This window comes from Puma concolor, chromosome A1 (genome assembly GCF_028749965.1).
Source record: "Puma concolor isolate L17-30 chromosome A1, mPumCon1.1.hap2, whole genome shotgun sequence".
Taxonomy (NCBI): Eukaryota; Metazoa; Chordata; class Mammalia; order Carnivora; family Felidae; genus Puma; species Puma concolor.
This window is the reverse complement of record NC_141667.1, coordinates 158,886,834-158,910,882: the sequence shown is the minus strand read 5'-3', so window position 1 is coordinate 158,910,882 and position 24,049 is coordinate 158,886,834. Positions and strand designations below refer to the sequence as shown.

Sequence of the window (24,049 nt, the reverse complement as noted above, 5' to 3'; positions counted from 1 at the left end):
TTTCCAAAATAGCTCCTCACCAACACAAGCTGTTCAAAAAACCCTCCAATGTAATAGCAGAGTATGTAAAACCTCCATCCAAGGTCAGTAATCAGGGCTCTCCCTACTTGTAATTTGAGCAAAACCAGTACGTCTAGGGGCGCATCAAATCCCAAGTCGTGGTTCAAAATAGAACATGATCAACTTCAAGTGTCTTCTATTTATGCTGTCCGAGAAGGCACACACTTCACCCCACCCTTTAATTAAAAAATGGAGTGTGGCTGTTAGTGGAAGAAACAAAAGCAAAACCCAGATGAGCCCCTCGTGTGGCTGAGCCCGTGGCGCTGCCCTGCCCTCTCCTGTAAACCCTGGCCCTGCGCTCCCCACCGGCACTGACGTCTGGGCCCACCATACAGTCTGCACGGAGACGCCGGGGTCCTCGCCCCAGCCTGGTGACTGCAACTGCTTGTGAGAGGAACAAAGCACTCCGTCTACACAGGCTCGCTGAGGGCTCCCGAAGAGCTCCTTCCCTGAGCTGCTTAGTGGCCACGGGGAGCTGGCATGTGGCCCAGGCAGGAGGACCTCCCCAGGGACTGTGCAGAGTTCCTTCCACAGATGACGGTGCTGGGGGCACTGCTGGGTTCTCAGCTGTAAGGGACAGCTCGCCGTGGACCAGGGCACTCACTTCAGACTACATGGGAATGAAACATGGGTCTCTGGGCCTGGCCCCAGAGTTCCTGATTCTGTGAGTCTGGGGTGGGGCCCCAACATCTACACATCCCGCCAGTCCCAGGTGATGCTGCTGGTGTGGGGACCCCACTGGAGAGCCTTGGCAAAGGGGCAAAAACTTGAGGAGGGGGGTGATGGACATGACCCTCTACCTCCAACTCTAAGGGGGCCCAGCAGCCTCCTCTTCCTGTAAGGCAGCAGAGCTGAGGCAGCCCAGCCACAGACTCGGCAGTCAGTACACAGTATTTCATTTACACTGGTTTTTTTTTTTAATGTTTATTTATTTTGAGAGAGAGCGTGTGCACATGAGCAGGGGAGGGGCAGAGACAGAGGATCCCAAGCAGGCTCTGCACTGTCAGTGAGAAGCCCAACACAGGGCTCGATCCCACAAACCATGAGATCATGACCTGAGCCGACTGAGCCCCCCAGGCACCCCCAGTGCACAGTATTTCAAAGAGGAACCTCAGTGGGCATGAGACCCTCTCCTGGGGGGTAAGGGAGAGTGAGTGTCAGGGGGGCTGGAGGGCAGGGGGCTGGAGAGCAGGGGGCTGGAGGGCTGGAGGGCAGGGGGCAGGAGGGCTGGAGGGCAGAGTGCTGGAGAAAGCACTGGGAACTTTCCTGACCCGGGGGAGGGGCTCGGGGTGGGCCTGGGACCGCCCAAATGAGCAGGCCAGGCAGCTTTCCCTGTTCTGTGGTCTGAGGCAGAAGTTGCTCAAGGAGGGGCTCCCGGTCCCCCCTGGACAGGGGCCCACCCCAGTGCACCGGACACCCTAACCCAATAGTCGTGTCCCCATGCACCCTCCAGGCAGGTCAAGAGGTCACTCAGAGGGTGCACTGCCTGTGTCTGCGGAGTGGCCCCGACGGAGTGGGATCCCTGTTAAGCCCACCTGGGGAACTGCTTTGGACAGACTGTCAAAGAGAGAAACACACGAATGAGGAAACCAGATTAGTGGGCTTGGTCACCTGCATTTCAAGATTGTGAGACAGTTTATGCTAGAGATTTCTACAATGCCCATGAACTTACCCCACGAGCCGCTATCGAGCATGTACAGTGCGCCAAGCAGACATGTGCAGGAGGCCTGCGTGGCGCTATCTGAAAGCCAGACGGCAACTTCATCCGCGGAGCAGAAAATGATTTCCTCTCGTCATGTGCTAGCTCCCTATTCTGGATTTCCTGGGGCTTCCTTTCTTAGGCTCAAGTCCAAACCAGCCTGGGAAGGATGCTGGGTCATCCCAACCTTGCCCCCCAAGGGGGGAGGAGAGGATAGGGTGGAGGGCAGACCATCACCAGCCATGAGCTCATCACACAGGGCCCAGGGGACTAAATTGTGCAAGATGGGCCAGGACCCTCATTCTACCTTGGAAAAAATAGCACCTTATTTTTGGCTGGTCTTTAAACTGCACAGGCCAACATGAGTGGAACATTATTATGTGTTTAATTTTACGTATCAAAGCAACTTGTTTTTCTTCATTCTTCACTGATCTCTGTTTACTCTCTTCCATTAATATAATGTGGGCAAGTTTTTAGTATAAACCTAAGAGTCCATAAACACTCCCTCACCCTTGTTTGGTGTTGACCCCTCGGTAGCCCCGTGTCCGTATGCAGGGAGAAGGCACTCTATAAATGACCAACGAAATTATCTAGAACTCCCAGTTAACCTTGGGGAGGGGAGAAGTCAGCTCCAGGGCTGGGGTCCTCAAGCCCAGCCAGTGCCCATGTGCAGAAGGCCCCCAGGCGTGGCGTCCAGTGCACAGAGGCCACCGCTGCAGGAGACACAGAGCAAGGCCTGACCGCCTGAAACACCTCCAGCCTGTGAGGCATCCCTTGCTGGTGGGTAACCTGCAACTGTGTCCAGCGACCCAGCATCTGTCCCTTGGGAAAGGTCACACAGTTCACCCTGGCGTCTCCCCTCGACACGTGAATGTGGTGCCTCATATCCATCATGAGAAGGCCAGTGGGGGCCATGGGAGGTTGCTCAGCTCACAAAAGCAGGGCCTAGGGCGGGAGGAGGGTAGCTGCATGTTGTACATGCTGTCTCATCACGAGACAACTTCCTACAGTTTCCAAAATAGTTAACTGATTCATTAGTACCCACTTCCCACCATCAGGGCCTGTGCCACGGAGATAAAACCACGAAATGACCCAGAAAAACGCTACAGAATTGAAAACAACATGCCAAATAACTTCACCATGCACCTAGCGGGCAGCAAGGCCTGCTGTTTCTAGTTTCTTCCATAGCACATGCAGCCTTGTAAGAGTTGTTCTAACTACTCTAAATGCTTCATAAACTAGCCTAGAACTCAGGAAAACCTCCCATTTCCTACTGCACCCGCAGGGAAAACACGGCCTCCTAACGACGTGGCACAACTGTTCCTGCAAAACTACATTTAAGGGTGAGATTACGATTCTTGGTTAATATTTTACTTTTAAGTCACAAGCAGCTGCTTAAGGAAGATGCACAGAATGGATGGTGTTGGAAGCAGCCTGCGGTAAAGCTGGAGCTGGAGACACCTCTGGGTCCCCTTGGAGGGCAACCTGATGGGACAAGCGGGCCCCAAGGCCTGTGGGGCGGGGCAGGCAATGCAGTTGAGCCCACAGAGCCAGGAGCTCGGGGACCAGACCCCAGGTGCCCGCCACCAACTCGTGCTCTCCCAGCCTGGCCCTCTGCACAGCCACGTGCTGGACGAGACAGGGACAGGCACTCAGGCCCAGCACATCACCACCACTGTCACGCAACCCTCTTAGGAACCCTAGGAAACAGCCATTATCCTCTTTTTACAGACACAGAGAGGTTAAGTGACTTGCCAACGATCACACAGCAGGTAAGGTGCAGAGCCAAGAACGCCACCAGCTGTGTGGCCACACTGCCCCTCAGCTGCCCTTCTGGTCCACACCCTAGACCCTCAGGCCATATCAGTTTGGTCCACGCTGCAGGGGTCTTTCCATCTGGCCAGCATGAGATCTGTCTATGCCCTGCCCCCAAGTGTGACTGAGGCACTTCAAGGCCACACTCCTGGGGAAGCAAAGAGCTAGTCAGACACAGCCTTGGTGTTCACAGGGATCCAACATGATGCCCCCAAATGTCCCCCCTCCCCACCCAGTGCTGATGTGCTTGGGGTGAGCACCCTATGTGCTGTCAGGGGCGAGCTGTGTGGGTGCCCCCCTCTCCCCTCCCAGCCATGACAGACAAACACCGCCACACATGGCCGAATGTCCCCTGGGATGCAAAACTGCCCAGGTTTAAAACCATGGCATTAAAGGACAAGCTGTGTGTCTGGACACGCTCCTGGAGACCAGCGCTGCCTAGGACCAGATGTGGGTGAGCCTAGGATACCTCTTGCAGAGGTGGGGTGGAGACGATGGTAGCCTGTATGCAGGTCCAGCCCCCACCCTCTCAAGGAAGGGGCAAGGTTCACTAGTTCCCCAAGAACAGTCTAAGAAAACCTCACAGGCCCCCTCTCCGTCGGGTTTTCCACTCCGCTTTCACACTTTGAGTAGTGTTTACTAAAAACCCAGGAAGCTAGGGGGCTGGGGCCTTCCCACTGTGCTGTCACTCAAGGCCTAGAGGCCGAGGTTGGAAAACCCCAGGATCAGGAGGACCTCCCAGAAAGGGGTGAGCCTGCTGTTCCCACATTTCCCCAGTTGGGAGCCTCAGCTCTGGAGCAGCTGAATGACTGCTTTCTTCCTCTCACTCCCATGCCCTCCCAGCAAGGACCCTGCAAACTACAGAGGGGTCTGGAGAGGAAAAAGAAACAAAGGACCCAAATCTGTGTGTTTGTGTACAGCCTGCTGCCTGCGGGCCTCCGCTGTGCCACACGGTTCTGCCCTGTCCTATGGGCCCTATTTTAGCTGAAGACGGTTTGCAACTCTGAGATGCACATGTGTAAACACAAACATAGGAAACACTGTCCAGTCTCCAGGCCCGTCCCTAGCCCTCCCTGCTTCTGCTCCCCACTGTGTGTCACTGCACCCTGTCTCAGGGAGTCCACGAAGCCTCCGTTACAAGACAGGGTGCTGTCACATCCTGGAAGGAAGGGGAAGCAAATCTTCAGAGCTTCAAATGAGGGGAAGATTGCACTTGAGAACAGATAAGCCCTTAGAGAAGGTAAAACACTGACTTGATTTTTAATTTATTTTTAAAGATAAAATAAATGCTATTCTTATTCAATGTGGCCCGTTTGCATAATGACAATCCCGCATACATAATTTCTGTCATTTCTAAGGGTTCTCTAGCTTTGGGAAGTACGCTGTCAGCATATGTAGTGTGCACACCCAAGTATCTGTGCCCCAGAGAAGTGGCAGGTCAAACCTGTCCAGTCTTCTTAGCACAAGGGAGAGCTCGCCTCCCCAAGACCTGAACATTCTCCACTCACTATCACTCATAAATATGAAACTACTTATCCTTCAGTCTATACAACTTGGAAGGCAAGGCCTATATTTTCTCTGCATCCTGTGAAATCCCCAGTGTATATGGCTCCACAGTCCCATATGATGGTAGCAGCCAACTACCATGGGACAGTCGGAAACATCAGACCCTCTGGGTTGGCTTTGGTTAATGGTCGACCTGTGTGATTCAGAATCAACGCCTAAGCAACCCACGAGCAGTTTACAGCAGGACAAAATCTGAAAACTAACTTTTCCCCAACTAGCATTTGTGATTAATACATCAAGTCAAACTAAAAGTTGTTGGGGCACCTGCGTGGCTCAGTCGGTTGAGCGTCCGACTTCAGCTCAGGTCATGACCTCGTGGTCTGTGAGTTCAAGCCCCGCATCAGGCTCTGTGCTGACAGCTCAGAGCCTGGAGCCCGCTTCAGATTCTTTGTCTTCCCCTTTCTCTGCCCCTCCCCTGCTCGTGCTCTGTCTCTCTCTGTCTCAAAAATAAATAAAAACATTAAAATAAAAAAAATAAAATAAAAGTTGTTGCCATTGCCTTGCAGTGACCCAAGAAGTCCTCTGTCTGACACCTACTTCTGCATGCCACCCTTCCTGGCTGCCACCCCTCCCATCCCAGCCCAACACGTACTTACACACCCCATAGAACCCCCCAGATTAGGTGCCTACAGAGATTTCCCCCAACAGCCTGAAATCTCTTCTGGGAAAACAACGCCATCACCATCCTTAGGCCTCAGTGACACCGAACTCCAAGCTTCTGAGTGTGAGGCGGGGCTGTGGGCCCCGTGTGCTGTGCTGCCTGCCTCTCGACGCCAAGTGCCCTCACCAGCCTGCCAGCTGCCTTCTCTACCGCCACTCGGCAGATATAGCCTACTTTTTCAAATCAGAGTTTGCAAATTCACAAAACCGGCCCACAGGAGAGCTGACACAGGCTGTGGGGACAGCAGTCCAGAGAGGCCAGGGGCGCCTTCCAGAAGGAGGAGAGACACACCATTACGCTGTCACTGATCACAGTGAATAACGACCAGGGGATGAGAAGGCCCGGACACTCTGCCGGCCCCTCCTGCCCCCTCCGCCCCCCTACCCCCTTGTCAAGGAAGACAGGAAAGGGGTTCCCTGAAAGGAACACCGGGAAACACTTTAGGAAACAGTCACAAATAGAAAACCAAGATCCTGAGCAAAAACATCATGACAAGTGGTTTTTTTCTCTCCGTGTGACCCTTTATTTCCAGTCAGGACACGCATAAACACATTCTTGGGTCCAAATGCTGAGAAAGTCTTTCTCCACACGCTTGTCGCAAGCGCTCGGAGCAGGAAATGATGAACAGAGAAAGGAATGCCAGAGTCCAGATGGATGCGGCCAGCCGGGGGCTCGGGAAGCCCAGCGGCCTCCTGCCCGGGCCTCCCTCCTTTCTCAAGGCGTCCCCTACAGCAGGCGGCTCCGACGGAAACGGTGACCCACCGGTGAGGCTTCCTCTCCCCCAGGGAGGTGTGTGCAGGCTTCCCACCAGCAAGCCGCCAGTCCCAGGGACACGAGAGCCTGCGTTCGTGCCCCCTCCAAGTTCCCAAGCGGAAAGAACTTCTCATCAAAACCTACAGTCGCTCAAGGACGACCTTCTCCTGGTGCCACCCGGTGCCCCATGGGGAGCAGCCCCCCCACCCCGACCCAGTGCCCCATAGGGAGCAGCCCCCCCAACCAGTGCCCTGCAGGGAGCAGGCCCCCCCACCCCGACCCGGTGCCCCGCAGGGAGCAGGTACTGGGACCAATGCTGGCAGTGCCCCTTGTCACGCCTCCCTGGAATGACAACCCTCGCACTCACTTCACTACATCCCCAGAGTCCCTGGAGAGGAACTGCCACCACGGGCAGCCAGCTGACAAACAGGCCAGAAGCAAGTAGGAGAAAAAGCCACAAGAACACCCCAGGATGTGGGTCTAAAAAGCAAAGTCTTTTGATTCAAATACAAAAAATTAAAATATCAAAAACAACTGCAGAGAAAGCTTTCAAGGCAGACAGGGGACAGGTGGGTTGTCCCAGCATGGAGGCCCCAGGTAGGCTCAGACTAGCTGTGCCCCCAAAACACACCCGCAGACCCTGGGGGGCCAGCCCAGGGAAGCCACACCAGGCAGAAGAAAAAGGACTGATTTGCTTGAGAAACAGGAACCCTTTTTATTTTTTAAATTTTTTTTTTCAACGTTTATTTATTTTTGGGACAGAGAGAGACAGAGCATGAATGGGGGAGGGGGCAGAGAGAGAGGGAGACACAGAATCGGAAACAGGCTCCAGGCTCTGAGCCATCAGCCCAGCGCCTGACGCGGGGCTCGAACTCACGGACTGTGAGATCGTGACCTGGCTGAAGTCGGACGCCCAACCGACTGCGCCACCCAGGCGCCCCAGGAACCCTTTTTAAAGGCCACACACATTACCAAGGCAGGCAAGGCTGGCTCCCTGGTGCCGTGAGTCTCAGCGAGCCATCACAAGCTAGTGGTAGGAGCCTCCCTCTCGTCTGTGCCACCACTACACTGGGCACACAGCACTGCGCTTCTACCCACAGACAAGCTCTGGGGCCCGTGTGTGTGCCCGTGTGTGTACTGTGTGCACAGGTGTGTGTGCACGTGTGTGTCTCTGTGCGTGCGCCCATGTGTGCACATGGCTGTGCACATGGCTGTGTGTATTCTGTGCATGCGTGTGTGCATCTGTGTGTGTGCTGTGCACACATGTGGTGGGTGCCTGTGTGTGCACGTGGCTATGTGTGTGCCTGTGTGTGTATTCTGTGCCTGTGTGTACATCTGTGTGTGTGCTGTGTACGTGTGTGTACTGTGCACACATGTGGTGTGTGCCTGTGTATGTATTCTGTGCATGTATGCAAGCATGTGTGATGTACCTACATGTATGCATGTGTGTGTGTGCTTGTGTGCATGTGTGGTATATGCCCACGTGTGTGTTCTGTGCATGTGTGTGCACATGCAAAACCATGTTCCAACAGGAGGAGGCCTCATAAGAAAGTAAAGATGGACAGCTGCCCCTCTAAGCTAAACCCTCTACCTCATGGGGTGCAGCTCTGAGGAAAGTCCGAGAACACCTGGCCTTCCATAAGCCTGGCCAAGTCCTGGACATGCTGCATGCTGGCAGTATGTACTCTCCACATATGTACCATACGGGCAGAGTTTACTGCCCTGGAAACTCTGCCCTATAAAGTAATAAAATATCCAATTGTTTGACCCTAAGTTAAAGACTGTTTATGGCAGCCAGCCCTAGGACAGGCCAGCCTCAGCCCTGAGTGGTCTGGAATTCCCCAGTGGGGCCCTTATCCCGAAGGCCATGGGAAAACCAGGCAGGTCACAGCACCCACCCCAGACCTCAAAACAAGTAGTAAGCTTGGCCAGGTCCCCTAGGGTCTGCACACTGATGGGTTTTCCAGAACCAGCCCGTCTTCCTGGATCTCTGCTAATAGCTCTACACCACAGTCTGACCCCAGCCTTGGAAAGCCCCAGTTTAGCTGGGCCAAAATAAACAGATGCCCAGAGGCTCAGGGGCCTGGGGCTAAATTCCCCCCTGAAGTATCGGGAGTTTAACTGCCCTGCTCAACCCATCTTCCACCTGCTACGAGGCCAGGCCCTCACTGCCTGCCTCGCCCAGAGAGCTTTCCCTGCATGAGGTAAGGTGGCACCTGGAGGAGAGAGTGGGGCCGCCCTACCAGAAGGAGCAGATGATCAGCCAGAAGCCGGAGGGCGGGAGTCAGGAGAGGCAGCGCTGCCTGGCCATGGCAGGCCTCCTTTGGAAGGAGGTCTCAGGCGTTCTAGGCAGGTCAAGACACTCAGCTGGGAAGTGGCTCAGCAGGCTCTGAGCCCCTGGCTGTCCACATGTTCATGCAAAGGGGTCGCTCTGCTGAGTTAGTCCCATAAATGCTCATTTAAAGATCCACCACGGAACAGAAGGGCTCGGGTGGGAAGGCAGATAGCTGCTGTCTGAGGAAGTAATTTGAGAACACACCCCAGAAGGCAGTTCCTTGTAAAGGAACAAAACGCCTGGGTCTGGGGCAGATGAAGTCCCTCGCAAGCCAACACGCACAGCCACAGGCTCTCTCGCTAGTGTGATCGTGGCAAAGTCACCAGCTTCTCCGAGCCTCGGAGGCGGGGGCCAGTTAAAACAGCTGTTCTGTGCTGCACAGAATCCTTACAAGATCTGACAGGGCAGTGTACTACTTTGGCGGACACGTCCACAGCTCCCTAACCAATGACTGATCTGGTGGTGTGAAAATGGACAAAATCAAACAGTCTGTTCTTGTACCTCCCAGAAGTGGATTCAGGAACAAAGAGAGAAACCACAAGAGCTAAAAAAGGAAAACGAATCTTTTTCCTCAGAAGAAAAGAAACACACGACAAAGCCACAGAGCTCTAGAGGCACATGTAACAGTCCTCCAGTCCTGCATGGGCCTGATTGTGCGGCCTCTTTTAACGGACGTGATGAGAAAGCAGGAACCAGCCCTGAGTCAGTGCACGGACAAGTGGCCCACCCGAGGGTCACACCTAACCAGACCCACAGTGTAACTCAGGAGACTGTGAGTCCAAAAACAAAGCTCCAGAAAGATATACACACATAATTAACACTCTCAACTCTGTTAAGCATCCTGAAGAATCCAGAAGCCTGAGCTCAGTCCCAGGAGACCCGCAGAGGGGGAAGTTGGTTCTCAGGAAAGGCCTGGAGACTTGGTCCTGCTCCTGGTGCTAAAGGAGGCATCGACGGCACCTGCAGCTGCTGAGGTGAAAATGCTGTGGTGGGTGCACCCTGTGGTGGGTGCACAGGGGTCCAGTCAGCCTGGTCGGGAAAACACTGCCAGGCGCGGGTCTCCAGGATGAGTCACCCTGAGTCTAAGAAAGACTTAGCCACTCTGTTTACCTTTGGGTTTTATCCCATTGGTGATGAGTGGGCCAAGATAGAACAATGCTTCATATTTTGGAAATTATTCAGACAACAGGAACAGAAACAATATGAAGAGGAAAGAGCAGGCACTAGCGTCATTCCTCAACAGACAACAGTGAAGGGTACTATGGTCTGATGTGTTTCTAGAAAAGGTTCTGATTTACAGCGTAACCCTGAGCACAGATTCCAGCCTCCTCCCAACCGTTGGAGGAGCGGGCTGCCCCTCACAGTGTGGGTCAGGTGCGTGGGACGAGGCGGCATGGGTCAGGTGTGAGATGTGGCACTTACCAGCTGACTCCAGGGCCAGGATGCCTCTGTCCCCAGAAAAGGATTCAAGCTTACTCAAAAACTGACCAGGAATGCCAAATTTCAAGATGAACAGAGCCACAGCCCCAGGGAGCCCAGCTCTGTGTACAGAAACACACCTCTGCTTTCAGATGCTCATCGAACAAGGAATCACTATCTTTGATCCCACAGTCAGCTTGATAATCCACCACTCCCAGCAAAGACTAAATACTCCAACCTAAAGCTTCCCAGATGCTGAGGCCCTGGTGGCCCCTGAGTCTGACCTGACAACCCTCTTGTGAGAACCACTTCATGTGTTCTATCCCACAGGGCAAGCTGGGAAGCCAAGATGCGGGGCCATTCATCTTCTTATTGCTAAAGATGATCCCGGGCCTGCATTTATACCAAAGCTGAAATGTGCTGACTGTTCATTCTGAACGCTGCCTCACACTTAGAGAAAAGTACTGGGCCATCTGTTGTGACGAAATTCCCTTGCATCCATGTCAATTTCTCTGAGGGGCCAGGCTGACCAGAGGCCCGTCACAAGCCAGCCCCTGCCCAGGGCTCCGACAGACTTGCCTTTGCCCCACTGTCTTGTTCACTGGTTCCCAACTTCAAGGGCAACCCCGCCCCAGACTCTCCCTTACCTCTCAGCAATCTAGGCAAGTTATTTTACCTTTCTGGGCCTTTCCTCTCCAGAAAGTTCTTTCCATTTTAAAGTTGTGATTTTTATTTTTTTTTTATTTCTTTTATTTTTTTTTAATTTTTAATGTTTATTTTTTGAGAGAGACAGAGACAGAGCAGGAGCAGGGAGGGGCACAGAGAGGGGGAGACAGAATCCGAAACAGTCTCCAGGCTCTGAGCTGTCAGCACAGAGCCTGATGCGGGGCTCGAACTCACAAACCGTGAGATCATGACCTGAGCCGAAGTCGGATGCCCAACCGACTGAGCCACCCAGGCACTCCAAAAGTTGTGATTTTTAGACTCTTCATTTGCCAATCTATATACATAAATCCACATGCCTGAGTAATAGTAACGCCCTTGATTTTCTGAAACCGATCTTTTCTTTTTCACTCACTTTCCTCTTCCACACTTCCCACCACAGGGAGCCCAGACGATAGGCTTATGTGGAACTTTATCTCCACATCTGCACGTGCGTATCTGTGTTGTACTATTCTTTAAGAGGAATATCTTGGTAGATTCTTCTGCATTTTGTTTTTCTTTCTAGTCATACCCCATGGAACTTCCTGCACGTCACATGGCCTGGCCTGGCTCTAACTCATTCTTCTGAAAGCTGAATAATATTCCACACTGTGGAAGCCCCATAATAGAATCACCCTTTGAAGCAGCATTTACTTCGTTTCCACATTGCGCTATTGCATTCAACAGTGGACTGTGGTGGTGCGCCAGGCAGTGACCCTTCGCGTACACCCCCACCAGCTGGTCAAAGCAGTCTGTCCTGCGGTCAGCCCCTCCTCCACTGTTACAGACCCCCCTTCTGACGTCGGGGCGCAAAACACCAGACCATCAGTGAAGACTTCCTGCTCGGGCACCAGGATCTCCCCTCTCCTCTCAAGCGTCAGACCATCCAGGGGTGATCAGCACCACAAGACAGGACGTCAGGTCCCCACAAGGCTCGCCCAGAGTCCGGAGGCCTGTCAGCACACAGCATTGGCTGTGCTGGCCGCGCTCGCCAACCATGTTGTCTCCCCACCCCAGCACGTCCACGCAAGTCTACGCCACACACTGACTGCACACTTCTCACCGGGCAGGTTCACACCTTTCCTGATATTGCCCACGTGCAAACACACACATGAAAGTCCAGCTCTCTCTTCCTGATGAATCCGCCTTAATTGGAGCTAGCTCCACTCTGTCACCTGAGTTACAGGAGAGCCTCAAACTGCACTGGCAGGAACACCCAGAAAGATCGAGCAGTGAAAGTGCCTTTGCTCACACATGCTCATTAAGCACCACAAAAACAGCCTTACTCTCCACTCTGACAAAGAAAGAAACTGAGGCAGACAGGGTTTGGGAGATTCTGCTAAAGTCACAGAATCAGTGAGAAGCACAGGTGGGACTCACTCTGGAGTCTGGGATCCCAAGTGCCCTTAGTCATACCCTCCTCTTCTAGGCTGATTCCCAGAGGCTTTTGTCCCTACAGCACCCAGGGATGCTTGTCTGTGCCCACAGTGGCCTGAACCCACCTCCAAGATCATTAGGAAGTAGGGAGTGTGCACTCACAGCCTCACTTCCAAGGGCAAATTGCAAACCTCAATTCTCCGGCATTACCAGCTAGCACTTCCGCTTGTTTCTAGCAAATACACCCATCTCCTTTCTAAACATGTGCACGTCAAGGGCACCTGGGTGGCTTAGTCGGTTGAGCATCTGACTGTGGCTCACGTCATGATCTCACGGTTCATGGGTTCGAGCCTGGTGTCAGACTCTGTGCTGACGGCTCGGAGCATGGAGCCTGCTTTGGATTCTGTGGTTTCCCTCTCTCTCTGCCCCTCCCCTGCTTATGTGCTCATTCTCTCTCTAGCTCTCTCTCGCTCCCTCTCTCAAAAATAAATAAATGCTGAAAAAAAATTTAAACATGTGCACATCTATGACTAAAACATGATGTGTGATGCTCTGATTCTCCAGTGCCTTCAGGAAGGTGTAAGTGTTTACATACTCAAATGCCTCATTAGTTTCAGAGGAGCAAATCCAAACGTTCCTACCAAATGCCACCTTCCAGCCAAGTGATTCTACCTTCGGGAGCCAATGCTCTGCTCACCTGCCCGATGCCTTCTCCCAAACGTATGGGCTGCCAGTGAACCTGCTTAACGAGCCATCTCTGGATTTCTGTGCTTAAGACCCTATCGCCACAATTCCCCTCCTCTCCAATGTCTACCTTGGCAGCCTCTAGTCAATGACCACAAGTCTCAGAACAACCAGGCCGGTGTCCCTGGCTGATCACCCACAAAAGACTGTGGCCCTGTCCCCCCACCTCATGAACATCAGCTGCCTGCTGGCCCTAAAACTCAGCACTGCTCTGCTTCCCAGCACTTCACTGTACCCCCACCACTCAAACCCAAGATCACACAGAAAGACAGACCATAACAAATGGTGTGGAGAACAAGAACGTCACACAAACATGGATTTAAACCCCAGCTCTCTCTTACAGGCTAGGTGACTTTGGTCAAGTTACAGGAGTCTCCCTCAACTTCAATGTCATGGAGTTGTGAGAATTAAAACGAGTTAATACACGTAAACTAGATCCCAAAAGTCTGCAACCCTCTCCACCCCACACATATGCATGGCAAACCCACCCCTTCCCAGGTAAAACTTGGAATCGAACTAAAATCACCCTTGGCCCCTGAGCCCGGTGCTCCCCAGACATAGCCCAGAGTGGCACACTAGTCCTTAGGGTTAAAAATAGTACAGGCAGCTAGCTGAGCTCGGTTAATAGAATATCCAGGTTAATTTTAGCATCAGAGAGCTCAAGAGAATATAAATCCCTGATGCCAAGAACCATGTGTGGCCCGCACGACCCCTTCTTTCACCATCAAACACACACGATGAAAAAGCCAACATCACTGATACCACTCCCTTATACCCACAAAATGGCTTCTCTAATTGGGGAAAACCATTTCTTCTTAGCCCTGTGAAGACACTACCACTAACAACAACTATTTTAAATTATCAAGCAGGACAGCACCTCATCTGACCCTTACAGGCCTCTGTGATGGGCACACTACTGCTTCCCCTGTAGGAAATCCACATTTAACAGAGCAGACCCAGAACCCTAAGCTTCCAGCCCCTGTGGTCTGGGCCTTCTTCACCACACCACACCCCTCCTAACCAGCCATTCAGCCGAGGGAGGTGCAGGCCAGAACCCTCAGCCACCACTTCCTGTTCCCCTCTCATTTGGTCCCTGCCTGACGGACCTCCTGCTTCTGGTCCCTGGGATTATGTTTGGCGACCAGTTGTGGGGAGAGCACGAGGTTTGTGGGGCCCCCCCGGGTCCCCAGCACCAACAGCCTGCAGGGCCACGGTTTGCGGGAGGAGCAGTCAGTTCTGATGTGCTTGCGCTGGACACAGACCACCATCAACTTCTTGGTGGACAAGTTATAATCTTCCAGAGAAGGAACACAAGAGCACGCCCTGGGCCCGGCGCAGCCCAAGAGGACCGAAGGAGAAGGAAGGGAGAGCTGGGGAACGGAGGAGAGCCCGCGGCAGGGAGCTGGCATGAGACGCAAATGCCAACACACCAAGTGGATCCAAACTGTGCCATCAAACCTGATGATGAAAACCAGTGACAGAGCACGAGGGCTCTTCTCACCCCGGAATGCAGGCTGGGATTTTTTTTTTTTCAGCTTGCCAGAAAAACCTTTGTATATCCCTCTTAACTGAACACATTTATCAAGGTGATACTTTTAAAAACCAGTAGTATACTGCCACCATGGAAAAGGCAAAAATCACTGGGTATTGACGATAACACAGCACCTAAAGGAGCACCGTGTCCAAAATAACACCGCCCTGAAAAGCTCTCGTGGGTCCTTCGCACAAGCTCCGACAATCTCTGAGCAGCCTCCCTTCCAGCACGAAGGCCCTGACTCATGGAAAGTCAGAAGAGTGCACTTCCTCAAAGTTACCATCTCGTAGGAAGTGCACTTGGCCTTACCCGACACGAGCCACTGGTGTAAAAACAGTCACGACTATTACCAAAGGTGGACAAGGTCTAAGGTTTGCAAGTGTGCAGAAGAACTACCCAGAACGACTGTGACATTTAAGTGGGGGGGGAGACAAGAACTCATAACAGTCACAACACAAATGCCTCACTCTGATCCGGCATTTGCAGAAGGTGGACAAGCAGGAGGAGGAGGAGGAAAACGAGGAAGAGACTCTGCCCAGTGTCCCCAGCTTCTCAGTGAGACCGAGTCCCATCACGCAATCCGAAACTACTTGAGACAAGAGGGCCAAGGCCCAGGCACCTAAAAATCTCTTCATCCTCCCAAACATGTCCTGCCTTTTTTCTCAGCAACAGGAGCAGTGATACTGCTTGTTGGTGTCAGCTTAGGAGGAATTTTCTTTCTGTCCTTTTCTGGGAGCGAGGAGGTGGGCATCAACGTGGGCCAGAACAATACCGTCTTGTAAGCCCCCACCGGATGCAGCCGACAGCTATTGCCTGCATTTTGCAAATGGAAAAATGAGTCTATGGAAGGGGAGGGTGCTTGCTCCGGGTCACCCAGCAGGCCAAGAGCACACAGGCATGCAGCCAGCCAGCCTGGAGACGAGGCTCCGAGATGAATGGACGGCCTGGCCAGCGTGTCCCCGAACAAGGAGGGGCGAGCGTGCATGTGACCGTGTGTATGATTCATGCACGTCTGCCCCTCCTCCAGATCAACTGTGGTGTTCCTCGTCATCTCGCGCCTTCAAGACCAGGACATTCAGGCAAGTCAGAGCCGAGACTGACCAGAGCAGACCAACAAAGGAAAGAAATCAAGAGCTCAGCACACCCCCTTCCAAGCTCAGGATCACCCTCACCACATTCTATTAACAGGTGTCCCTCAAGTTCAAGCCAGCACACCCACAGTTCACCTTCAGGGTCTCCAGCCCAGGCCCGAACTCAGAAGCACAGCCTAGGCCATTTCTGTGCTCAGACACAGGAGGCTGCCCTGCCTGTGCTAGGTGGAGGCCCCTGCTCCCTGAATGCCCCCCCCCCCACTACAAAGGTGAGACACAGATGTCTCCCCCTTGCAGCCCAGCCCCCGCCCCCAAACATGGGGAGGGAGGGCCCCAAAGGGTCCCACGTGGGGGTAGACACGGCAGATGGGCCGGGTCGCGGCACTAACCTCAGCTGAGCTGGGTGTGTTTCTCTTGCTTGTTTAAAGTGGAACAGAAAGGACAGAAAGCCTCGCCAAGCAGCATCTTCAAAGCCCTTTCCTTCCACCCCAGGCCCCTCCTTGTCCGGTCCAGAGCCCACTCACGAACGTGCAACGGCAGGCTAGTGGAGATGCTCTCCTGGATCTTCAGGTGTCTCTCCTCACTCTCCTGCCTCACATACTGTGCCATTCTGGAGAGAAATCAACCTCTCCGCTCAACACACCAGTGTTCCAGAACGCTCCCAGGATGAGTCTGAGACTGGCTGTGCCAGGCCTGAACCATAAAGTCCTCAGACCCACTCCTGCCTGCTGTGCCCGGAAGCCTGGCACACTCCTCCACAGACAGACCCCCACCCAGGTCCCCTCCTGCTCCCCTTGATTAAGGAAGCACCTCAAACCCTCACACAGCTCAGTGGACCCAGGAACTGATGAGGGTTCTTGGCCGAAGGACCCTGGTACAGGCACCCTCCCTGCCCCCACGTCAGCGGGAGGGTAATGCTGAATCTCTCAGTGCGAAAGTGACAGCAGATCCCAACCAAGCGAACAGGGAAATGGTTGCAGGCAGCGTAAGTCCGCTTCTCAGCCAAATATCAACAGTGTCTCAGTGACGATCCATAAACCAAAATAAAGCAGACAGGAAACAACACGCTGATTTGGGGGAGCTGGAATTCCTCAGGCAGCATCGAATGTCATCAACAACTGACACTCAGTCACTGGGCGCCTGGCTGGGTTCCCAGCGGCCCCTTTTCACATGGGAATAGAAGGGACTGTGGAGGCAAGAAGGACCTGAGGACAGGCGACACTCTGGGTCCTCGGGAACCCTCTTCAACATAAGCTGCCCTCCCAGCCGCACATTTATGGCACCAACGTCTAACGGTCACTCGGAGGCAAGGATCTTGTTTTGGGGGGGAGGGGAAGGGGACGTGCACATCACCCTCCCGAGATAAAATGAATCCTCCAGATAAACCCAGGAAGTCCAGATATAGCCCTCCAGCCCACTCCAGAATCCGCCTGTCATTTCCCTCCCCCAGCTCATGGACCCAGTGACAAGGGCAGAATCCTCCCCGGTGACACAGCCTGAATGGCAGGCGCTGGTGGCCAAAAGCTTCCCCCCCCCCCCCGCCCCGCCCCGGCCAGTTCTCAATGGAAGGGGGGGTGCTGGGGTGGCTCCCCGTCTCCCAGCCCGACGGAGCCCAGGACCGAGGGCACGCCACACACGTCCGCCTACACGGACGCGCACGCCCGCACCAGTCCGCAGCCCCAGCCGGCCCCACGGCCCTGAGGGAACGCGGGGAAGGAAGTTTCTGGGTGCAGCAGCGGAGGGCAGATGCGGAACCTGAGGTCGGCGGGTCGGCCCCCGGCCATGCACGCACCCAGGGCCCCCACTCGCGCACGCTCCAGGCGGGGACGGGCCCCGTGTCCTGCACCGCACCGCCCCCCACCCCGAACCGCGCCTCCAGGGAGCCGCTTCCCCCGGAGCCGCCGCAGCCCGGCCCGTCCTCGGGGGGAGGGGACGCGCGGCGCCCCGCCGCCCCCGGCGCTCACCGATCTTGATCTTCACGCTCTGGAAGACCCGGAGCCCTTCCTCCTCCACCGCCATGCTGGGTCGCCCGCCCGGGAGCTCGCGGGGCCTCGCCGGAATTCGCGCGCCGAGCCCCGCGGAGCAGCCGGAGCCCGAGCGGCGGCGCAGTCCCCGCGCTCTGCGCCAGACCCCGCGCGCGCCGGGTCCGCGGCGCCACCGCCGCCCGGCTCCGCCCACCGGCCTGCCCAGCTCCCCATTGGCGGCGGTCGCAGAGGGGCGGGGCGTGAAGGTTCCGCCCACAGCGCGACTCCAACTGCCCACTGGCTGAGGCCTAGGAGGCGGGAGCGAGACGGCTCCGCCCGCAAAACAGCCCCACCTCCACATTGGCCAAGGCTCGGAGAGGGGCGGGGTCGGTCTCTGGGAGGGATAGGAAGGGACCCCGCGGCGGTGGGGGGAAGGGGGGGCGCGGAATGGAGGGGGAACCGGGCGGGGCGAGGAGAGGAAGGGGGGGAGCTGGGAGGGGGATGTGAAACCGGCGGGGGCGTGGGGTAAAGGACTGGGCGTGGGGCGAGGGGCGCAGGATGAGAGGATGCCGGGCTGGGGGTGGGCACAGGACTGGGAGGGAGCCAGGCAGAGCATGGGGTTGGACCCTGCAGGGGCCCGGGGGGGAGGGGGGGGCGGGAAGAAGGGAGACCCTGAGGCTTGGGAGGGGATCATCCAGATTAATGCGCTCAAAAATCTTGAATCCTAGATGTCCCTAAATCTACTGGACCTGAAGACGTGTCCCATTTCTGCGTGTTAGACAGCGGTGCTCTCTCTGTGGTTGAAGATGATTTCAGAGACCTCTGAGAGAGTAGTACACCCCGTGATCAGCCTGCAGCTCCACTCCTCCACCATGTCACCATCACCCAGCTGGAGAAGCGCCAGGCCTGACGAAGAAGGTCCTATCTGCCAGGGAGCCTCACGACCTAGGAAACATGTGCCTAGGGACTGAGAAAATCCACAGAACCGGATCCAGAGAATATTGGATTCCGGCAGGCAGGACAAGAACGTAGATCAGGTTAGAGTTCATTGATATGGGATCCTTCCATCATGATACAGGATTTGGCACCTTAGCAAGTACCCCATGCCACTAGCGTGGCCTTTGGAAGCTTATACAAAGTGGTGCCCCACACTAAGTGGAAATGCCAAACACCATGGCAGACAACGGAGAAAAGCATCAAAATGCTCAGACAAGTGGCACAGGAGAGTAAACACATTCCCTAAGACCCGGAAACCTAGTTGTGGGCTAGGTTTCCTGGAAAGCCCAGAGGACACTCCATTTACAGAAAGGAGTGTGCAGATGAGACCCTGAGCGGTAGCTGGCATTCTAGGACTGGTCGGGGAGTCCAGATGCTGCTACAGAGAACACTGGGCTCCCTGACAGCAGTGACCATGATCACACAGTGACGGAGGGCGAGCAGTGATGTCTACCCACTAGAAGCAAGCCAGTTGCTATATTATACTGAGCAGCAGGACTGGAGTGGTGGCTGTGCACTCTGAACTGCAAAGAGCTACAAGGTGGTCAGCTAGATGTGGTGTCAGGAGGGCACTTAGCCAGCCAGCGGGGTATTGCTCCGTTCTTGCAACCAAAGGAAATCAAAGATAGGTATGAGGAGGCTGAAGGAATTTGCCCCAGTAAAACCTGTGAACCAGTTCTCATCTCCAGAACCCCCTGACTGGAGGAGAGGACTTGGCCACACATATGCATAAGGGTTCCCTTAGGACTTCCCCCAATGGCAGCTGTGGCCATTTATCCAGACATTTCAAGGGCAATTGGGCTTTGAGTCTGAATCGACATGATACCCAGTGACCCAAGATGTCATCATGCCCCTGTTAGAATAGGACTTGTGAGGTCCAGGAAGTAAATAGAGGCCTGGCCCGGGGAAGGCTCACAGTAGGCCCACTGGATCCAGGGACCCACCTAGTGACCATTTATTTTCTCTGGCACTGAAGGTAAAATTGGCATAGACACACGTTACAGTTGTCAGAAAACCCATATTGGTTCCTTGGTGTTGGGGCTAAGAGTCACCCCAGCAGGGAGGGCCAAGTGGGGTGCCAGGATGGAAAATAAAAACCATAACACATCCTAGGGAAGATTGGGATGAAGACTCCCCTTAAAGACCGGAAAAGTCATGTAACTCACCAGTCCCACCTATGACTCCAGACAGATTCAGGAGGGTGACAGTGGACCACACAAGCTCAACCATGCAGTAGTCCCAATTGCAGCCACTGTACCAAAGGTGGTGCCACTGCCAGGCCACGTCAGCACAGCCTCTGGCCGTGGAGCTGACATGTCCACTCTTCTCCATCCTGAAGAAGAAAGAGAATCGGAAGCAATTTACATCATGTGGCATGGACTAATGCACACTTACAACCTGCCCCACTGCTAGGCTTCCCTGCCCTCTGTTATAAAACAGTCCAAAGAGACCTGGACCATCTGGGCAGGATTCAGAATGTTAATTGGCTCACTATATTAATGACATCATTTTTTTTTTATTTTTTTTTCAACGTTTTTTATTTATTTTTGGGACAGAGAGAGACAGAGCATGAACGGGGGAGGGGCAGAGAGAGAGGGAGACACAGAATCAGAAACAGGCTCCAGGCTCCGAGCCATCAGCCCAGGGCCTGACGCGGGGCTCGAACTCACGGACCGCGAGATCGTGACCTGGCTGAAGTCGGACGCTTAACCGACTGCGCCACCCAGGCGCCCCAATGACATCATTTTAATTGGGCCAGATGAGCAAGAAGTTGGCAGTTCATTGGAGGCTTTGGTAAGACATGTGTGGTCTAAGACACACGTGCTCAGAGGACAGGAAGTAAATTTGCGAAGATTCAGGGCCTCCCCACATCAGTGAGGCAAGAGGTCCACGACTATGGGCCTCTCTTTCCCTCTACAAACCACAGAGACCAGCACAGCATACTTCCAGGATCCCTTCCTTAACAAAGCCCAGCATCCACAGAACTGTGCAAGTACCCTGTCTTCTCAAAACTGTGTTCTGCGCAAAGGAATTGATCGCTAGTTTTCCAAATTAAACTCAGTTCCCTTAGAGCTTATGATGATAAGAAACAGGAAAATATTGGGGGATTAAAGGAAAAGATGAGACTTTGTTGAAAGTATCTATAATCTCTTTTGTTTATTACTCACTGTTAAATTTTTCCCTCTTTGATAGACCCTCTTTTGTGACACTCCGCAAAAAAATATTTCTTGAAAAGTATCAGTCTATCAATAGGTATTTATGAATTGCTAAGACAGCATAATTAGATCATTTATTAATCATATCTGATCAATAGACTTTCAAAGTGGCATAAAATAAGTGACTAGTATATAATAGAATAATTTTTATTATTTTTAAAGGTTTTTATTTATTTTTGAGAGAGACAGAGCACAAGCAGGGGAGGGGCAGAGAGAGAGGAAGACACAGAACCAGAAGCAGGCTCCAGGCTGTGAGCTGTCAGCACAGAGCCCGATGCAGGGCTCAAACCCACGAACTGCAAGATCATGACCTGAGCCGAAGTCAGACACTTAACAGACGGAGCCACCCAGGCGCCCCTAGAATAATTTTTAAAGCGTCCAAAAAAAGTAATGAAGGAAGAAGCTATGGTATCAAACATCTACAGTGAAAACAGCTACTGCAAAGAGTTCACAGCTCTGCTCTCAGTTTCCTGGTTTTCAAGGTGAAAACAGAAATATGGAAATATGGCATTTTATACAAGTTCTATTATTTAATACACAGAAGTGTATTAGTTTTCCAGAAAAGGCTATTTTAACCAACTAAGCAATGTAAGGAATTGTTTTCATAAGGGACATTCAGCACCTTGGGGAAGGATACTTTCAATCTCAAATGACTAAGTAACCTTTGCAACACGCTCACTTCAGCACCTGGCGCAGAGTAAAAACTCAACTGGTATTTGTTGGATAAATGTACTGGAATCTCCTATTGTCTCACGAAAACTTTAGGAACATGATGTTAACTCATAGCTTTCTGAGAAGATTCATCCAGCTCTTGGGAGTTAAGGAGCTCAGCTCCCTCGTGGCCCAAGTGTCTATGAGACATGACACCACACACCTTTGGATGATGCTGTTTGGGCCACACAGAGCACAGAGGCATGCGGTGACACATCTACACTCAGGTTCCTTGTGGACACTCGAAGCCCAGATGTGCTGCTGGTAGAAAGGAGGCCCTGTGCTCCGGACGCAAGTGGACCAAGAGGCCAAACCGGAGGCCTTGGTGGTGCATAGCCATAGCTTTTCCGGGCAGCATGAGGGGCCACACCGCCTACCCTGCTCACGCCTCAACAAGCAACTGTGTGCCTGATGAGGGGAGGGAAGGGATGTCACATCTGGCTGAGAGCTGGGAAAACCCACTGGGATATTTTTCAGGCTCTCCTCCTGCTGTGGCAAATGAGAGGCCTCATTTTGAAACTCAGAGATAGACAGAGGCAGCCTGGATCCCTAAGTCACTACTGGAGGGCCACTGGGATCTACGGCTGTGAAAGTGACAAGTGTGAAAGTTCCCTCAGGTAAAGCCGGTAAGATCTGGGAATCAGGTAGCCCAAGCCTGCCCTACCCTTGCTAATAAAAACCTTAATGAAGCATGTATGGTAAAATCCACAGCACAGGAAGCACCAGATGTTGGTGAGGATGCAGAGAAAGGGTATCCCTCCTACACAGCTGGTGGGAATGCAAACCGGTGCAGTCACTCTGGAAAACAGTATGCAGCGTCCTCAAAAAGTTAAAACTAGAACTACCCTGTGATCCAATAGTCGCACTCCTGGGTATTTGCCCAAAGAATGCAAAAACACTAATTCAAAGGGATACATGCACTGGATGTTTATAGCAGTGCAATCTACAGTAACCAAATTACAGAAACAGCCCAAGTGTCCACTGACTGATGAATAGAGAAAGAAAATGTAGCATACCTATCTATCTATCTATCTATCTATTTACACGCACGATGGAATATTACTCAGCCATAAAAAGGAATGAGATCTTGCCATTTGCAATGACATGGATAGAGCTAGAGGGCATTATGCTAAGTGAAATAAGTCATTCAGAGAGACAAATATCATATGACTTCACTCATATGTGGAATTTAAGAAACAAAACAAATGATTGAAGGGAAAAGAGAGAGAGAGATAAACCCAGAAATAGACTCTTTTTTTTTTTTAACATTTATTTGTTTTTGAAAGAAAGAGACAGAGACAGAGCATAAGCACGGGAGGGCAGAGAGAGAGGGAGACACAAAGTCCAAAGCAAGCTCCAGGCTCTGAGCTGTCAGCTCAGAATCCGATGCGGGGCTTAAACCCATGAACCACGAGATCATGACCTGAGCCGAAGTCAGATGCTTAACCGACTGAGCCCCCAGGGACCCCCAAGAAACAGACTCTTAACTCTAGAGAATGAACTGAAGGTCACCAGAGGGCAGGTGGTGGTGGGGGCGGGGTGTGGTATGGGTGAGATAGGTGATGGGTGTTAAGGGGTACACCTGTTGTAATGTACAGAAGTGTTGAATCACCATATTGTACACCTGAAAATAGTATTACACTGTATGTTAACTAAAATCTAAATAACAACTTAAAAAATAAAGTTTACATGGTATGCTATTTTATTAATACCAATGCAATAGTAATCAATATCAATTCAATCATCTGTGAATTTGAGTTAATAATAAAATACAACCCCAGATGTCCAGTGGATTTACCCATTAAATAGATTTGTGTAATGTCTTGATTGCTTATTATGAAAATATTTGCTCAAAATAACTTTTTATCATAATAAAGTTTAATTTGCTATTTTTGACCCGAATTAGTCAAATATCAAAGTACTTTTTGAAGACACCCCCTGAAATCAGCAACTAATTAGACTCCAAATCTTGTCTCATTAGCTATGGCAGGAATATATGTATTTTTTTTCCTTTTAAAATCTCCATCAAATTACCCCAGAAAAAGTTAAAAGGAGGAGGGCCCCTAATTCACACCATTTGAGATAGGCATGTGCTGTTAAGACCATCGTGACTCTCAGTATTCAACAGAATCACAGCGCAAGCTCCACAGGAGAGAGAGCCCAGAACTCTAGAAAACCCTCTGTCTGCCCCACAGGTGCTTCCTGCAGGGATCCAGACACAGAGGCCAAACACAAGTGCACCAGCAAGTCCTACCCTGTTCCTCAACACCGTTACAACCCGGCAAATTGATTCATCAGCGGCCAGGAAGACCTGTTCCTTCTGTAAAACGTTAGACCCAACATAACAGTAAAAACTTTCAAAGGGTAAAAATGTATGTGTGTGCCCATCATTACAACACAAGTGTT

The 24,049-nt window shown here is 52.6% G+C and overlaps 1 protein-coding gene and 1 long non-coding RNA gene across 3 annotated transcripts in view; one reads left to right on the top strand and one right to left on the bottom strand.

Annotated features, from left to right (window-relative positions):
- Positions 1-17,897, bottom strand: part of RASA3 (RAS p21 protein activator 3) — a 120,854-nt gene extending 102,957 nt beyond the window's left edge. The window contains exon 1 of one of the 2 annotated variants that reach the window (XM_086707762.1): positions 17,721-17,897. Coding sequence is in view for 1 of the 2 variants with exons in the window: in XM_086707751.1 (XP_086563877.1) it covers positions 17,721-17,775 (55 nt within the window). In the remaining variant the exon portion in view is untranslated. The remainder of the gene's footprint in view (positions 1-17,720) is intronic. The other variant, XM_086707751.1, reaches the window with a different exon arrangement.
- Positions 17,898-17,999: 102 nt separating this feature from the next.
- Positions 18,000-23,971, top strand: LOC147584589 (uncharacterized). The gene is made up of 3 exons (XR_015251536.1): positions 18,000-18,106; positions 18,449-18,638; positions 23,839-23,971. It is a non-coding gene; the product is annotated as an uncharacterized LOC147584589 (long non-coding RNA).
- Positions 23,972-24,049: the final 78 nt, after the last annotated feature.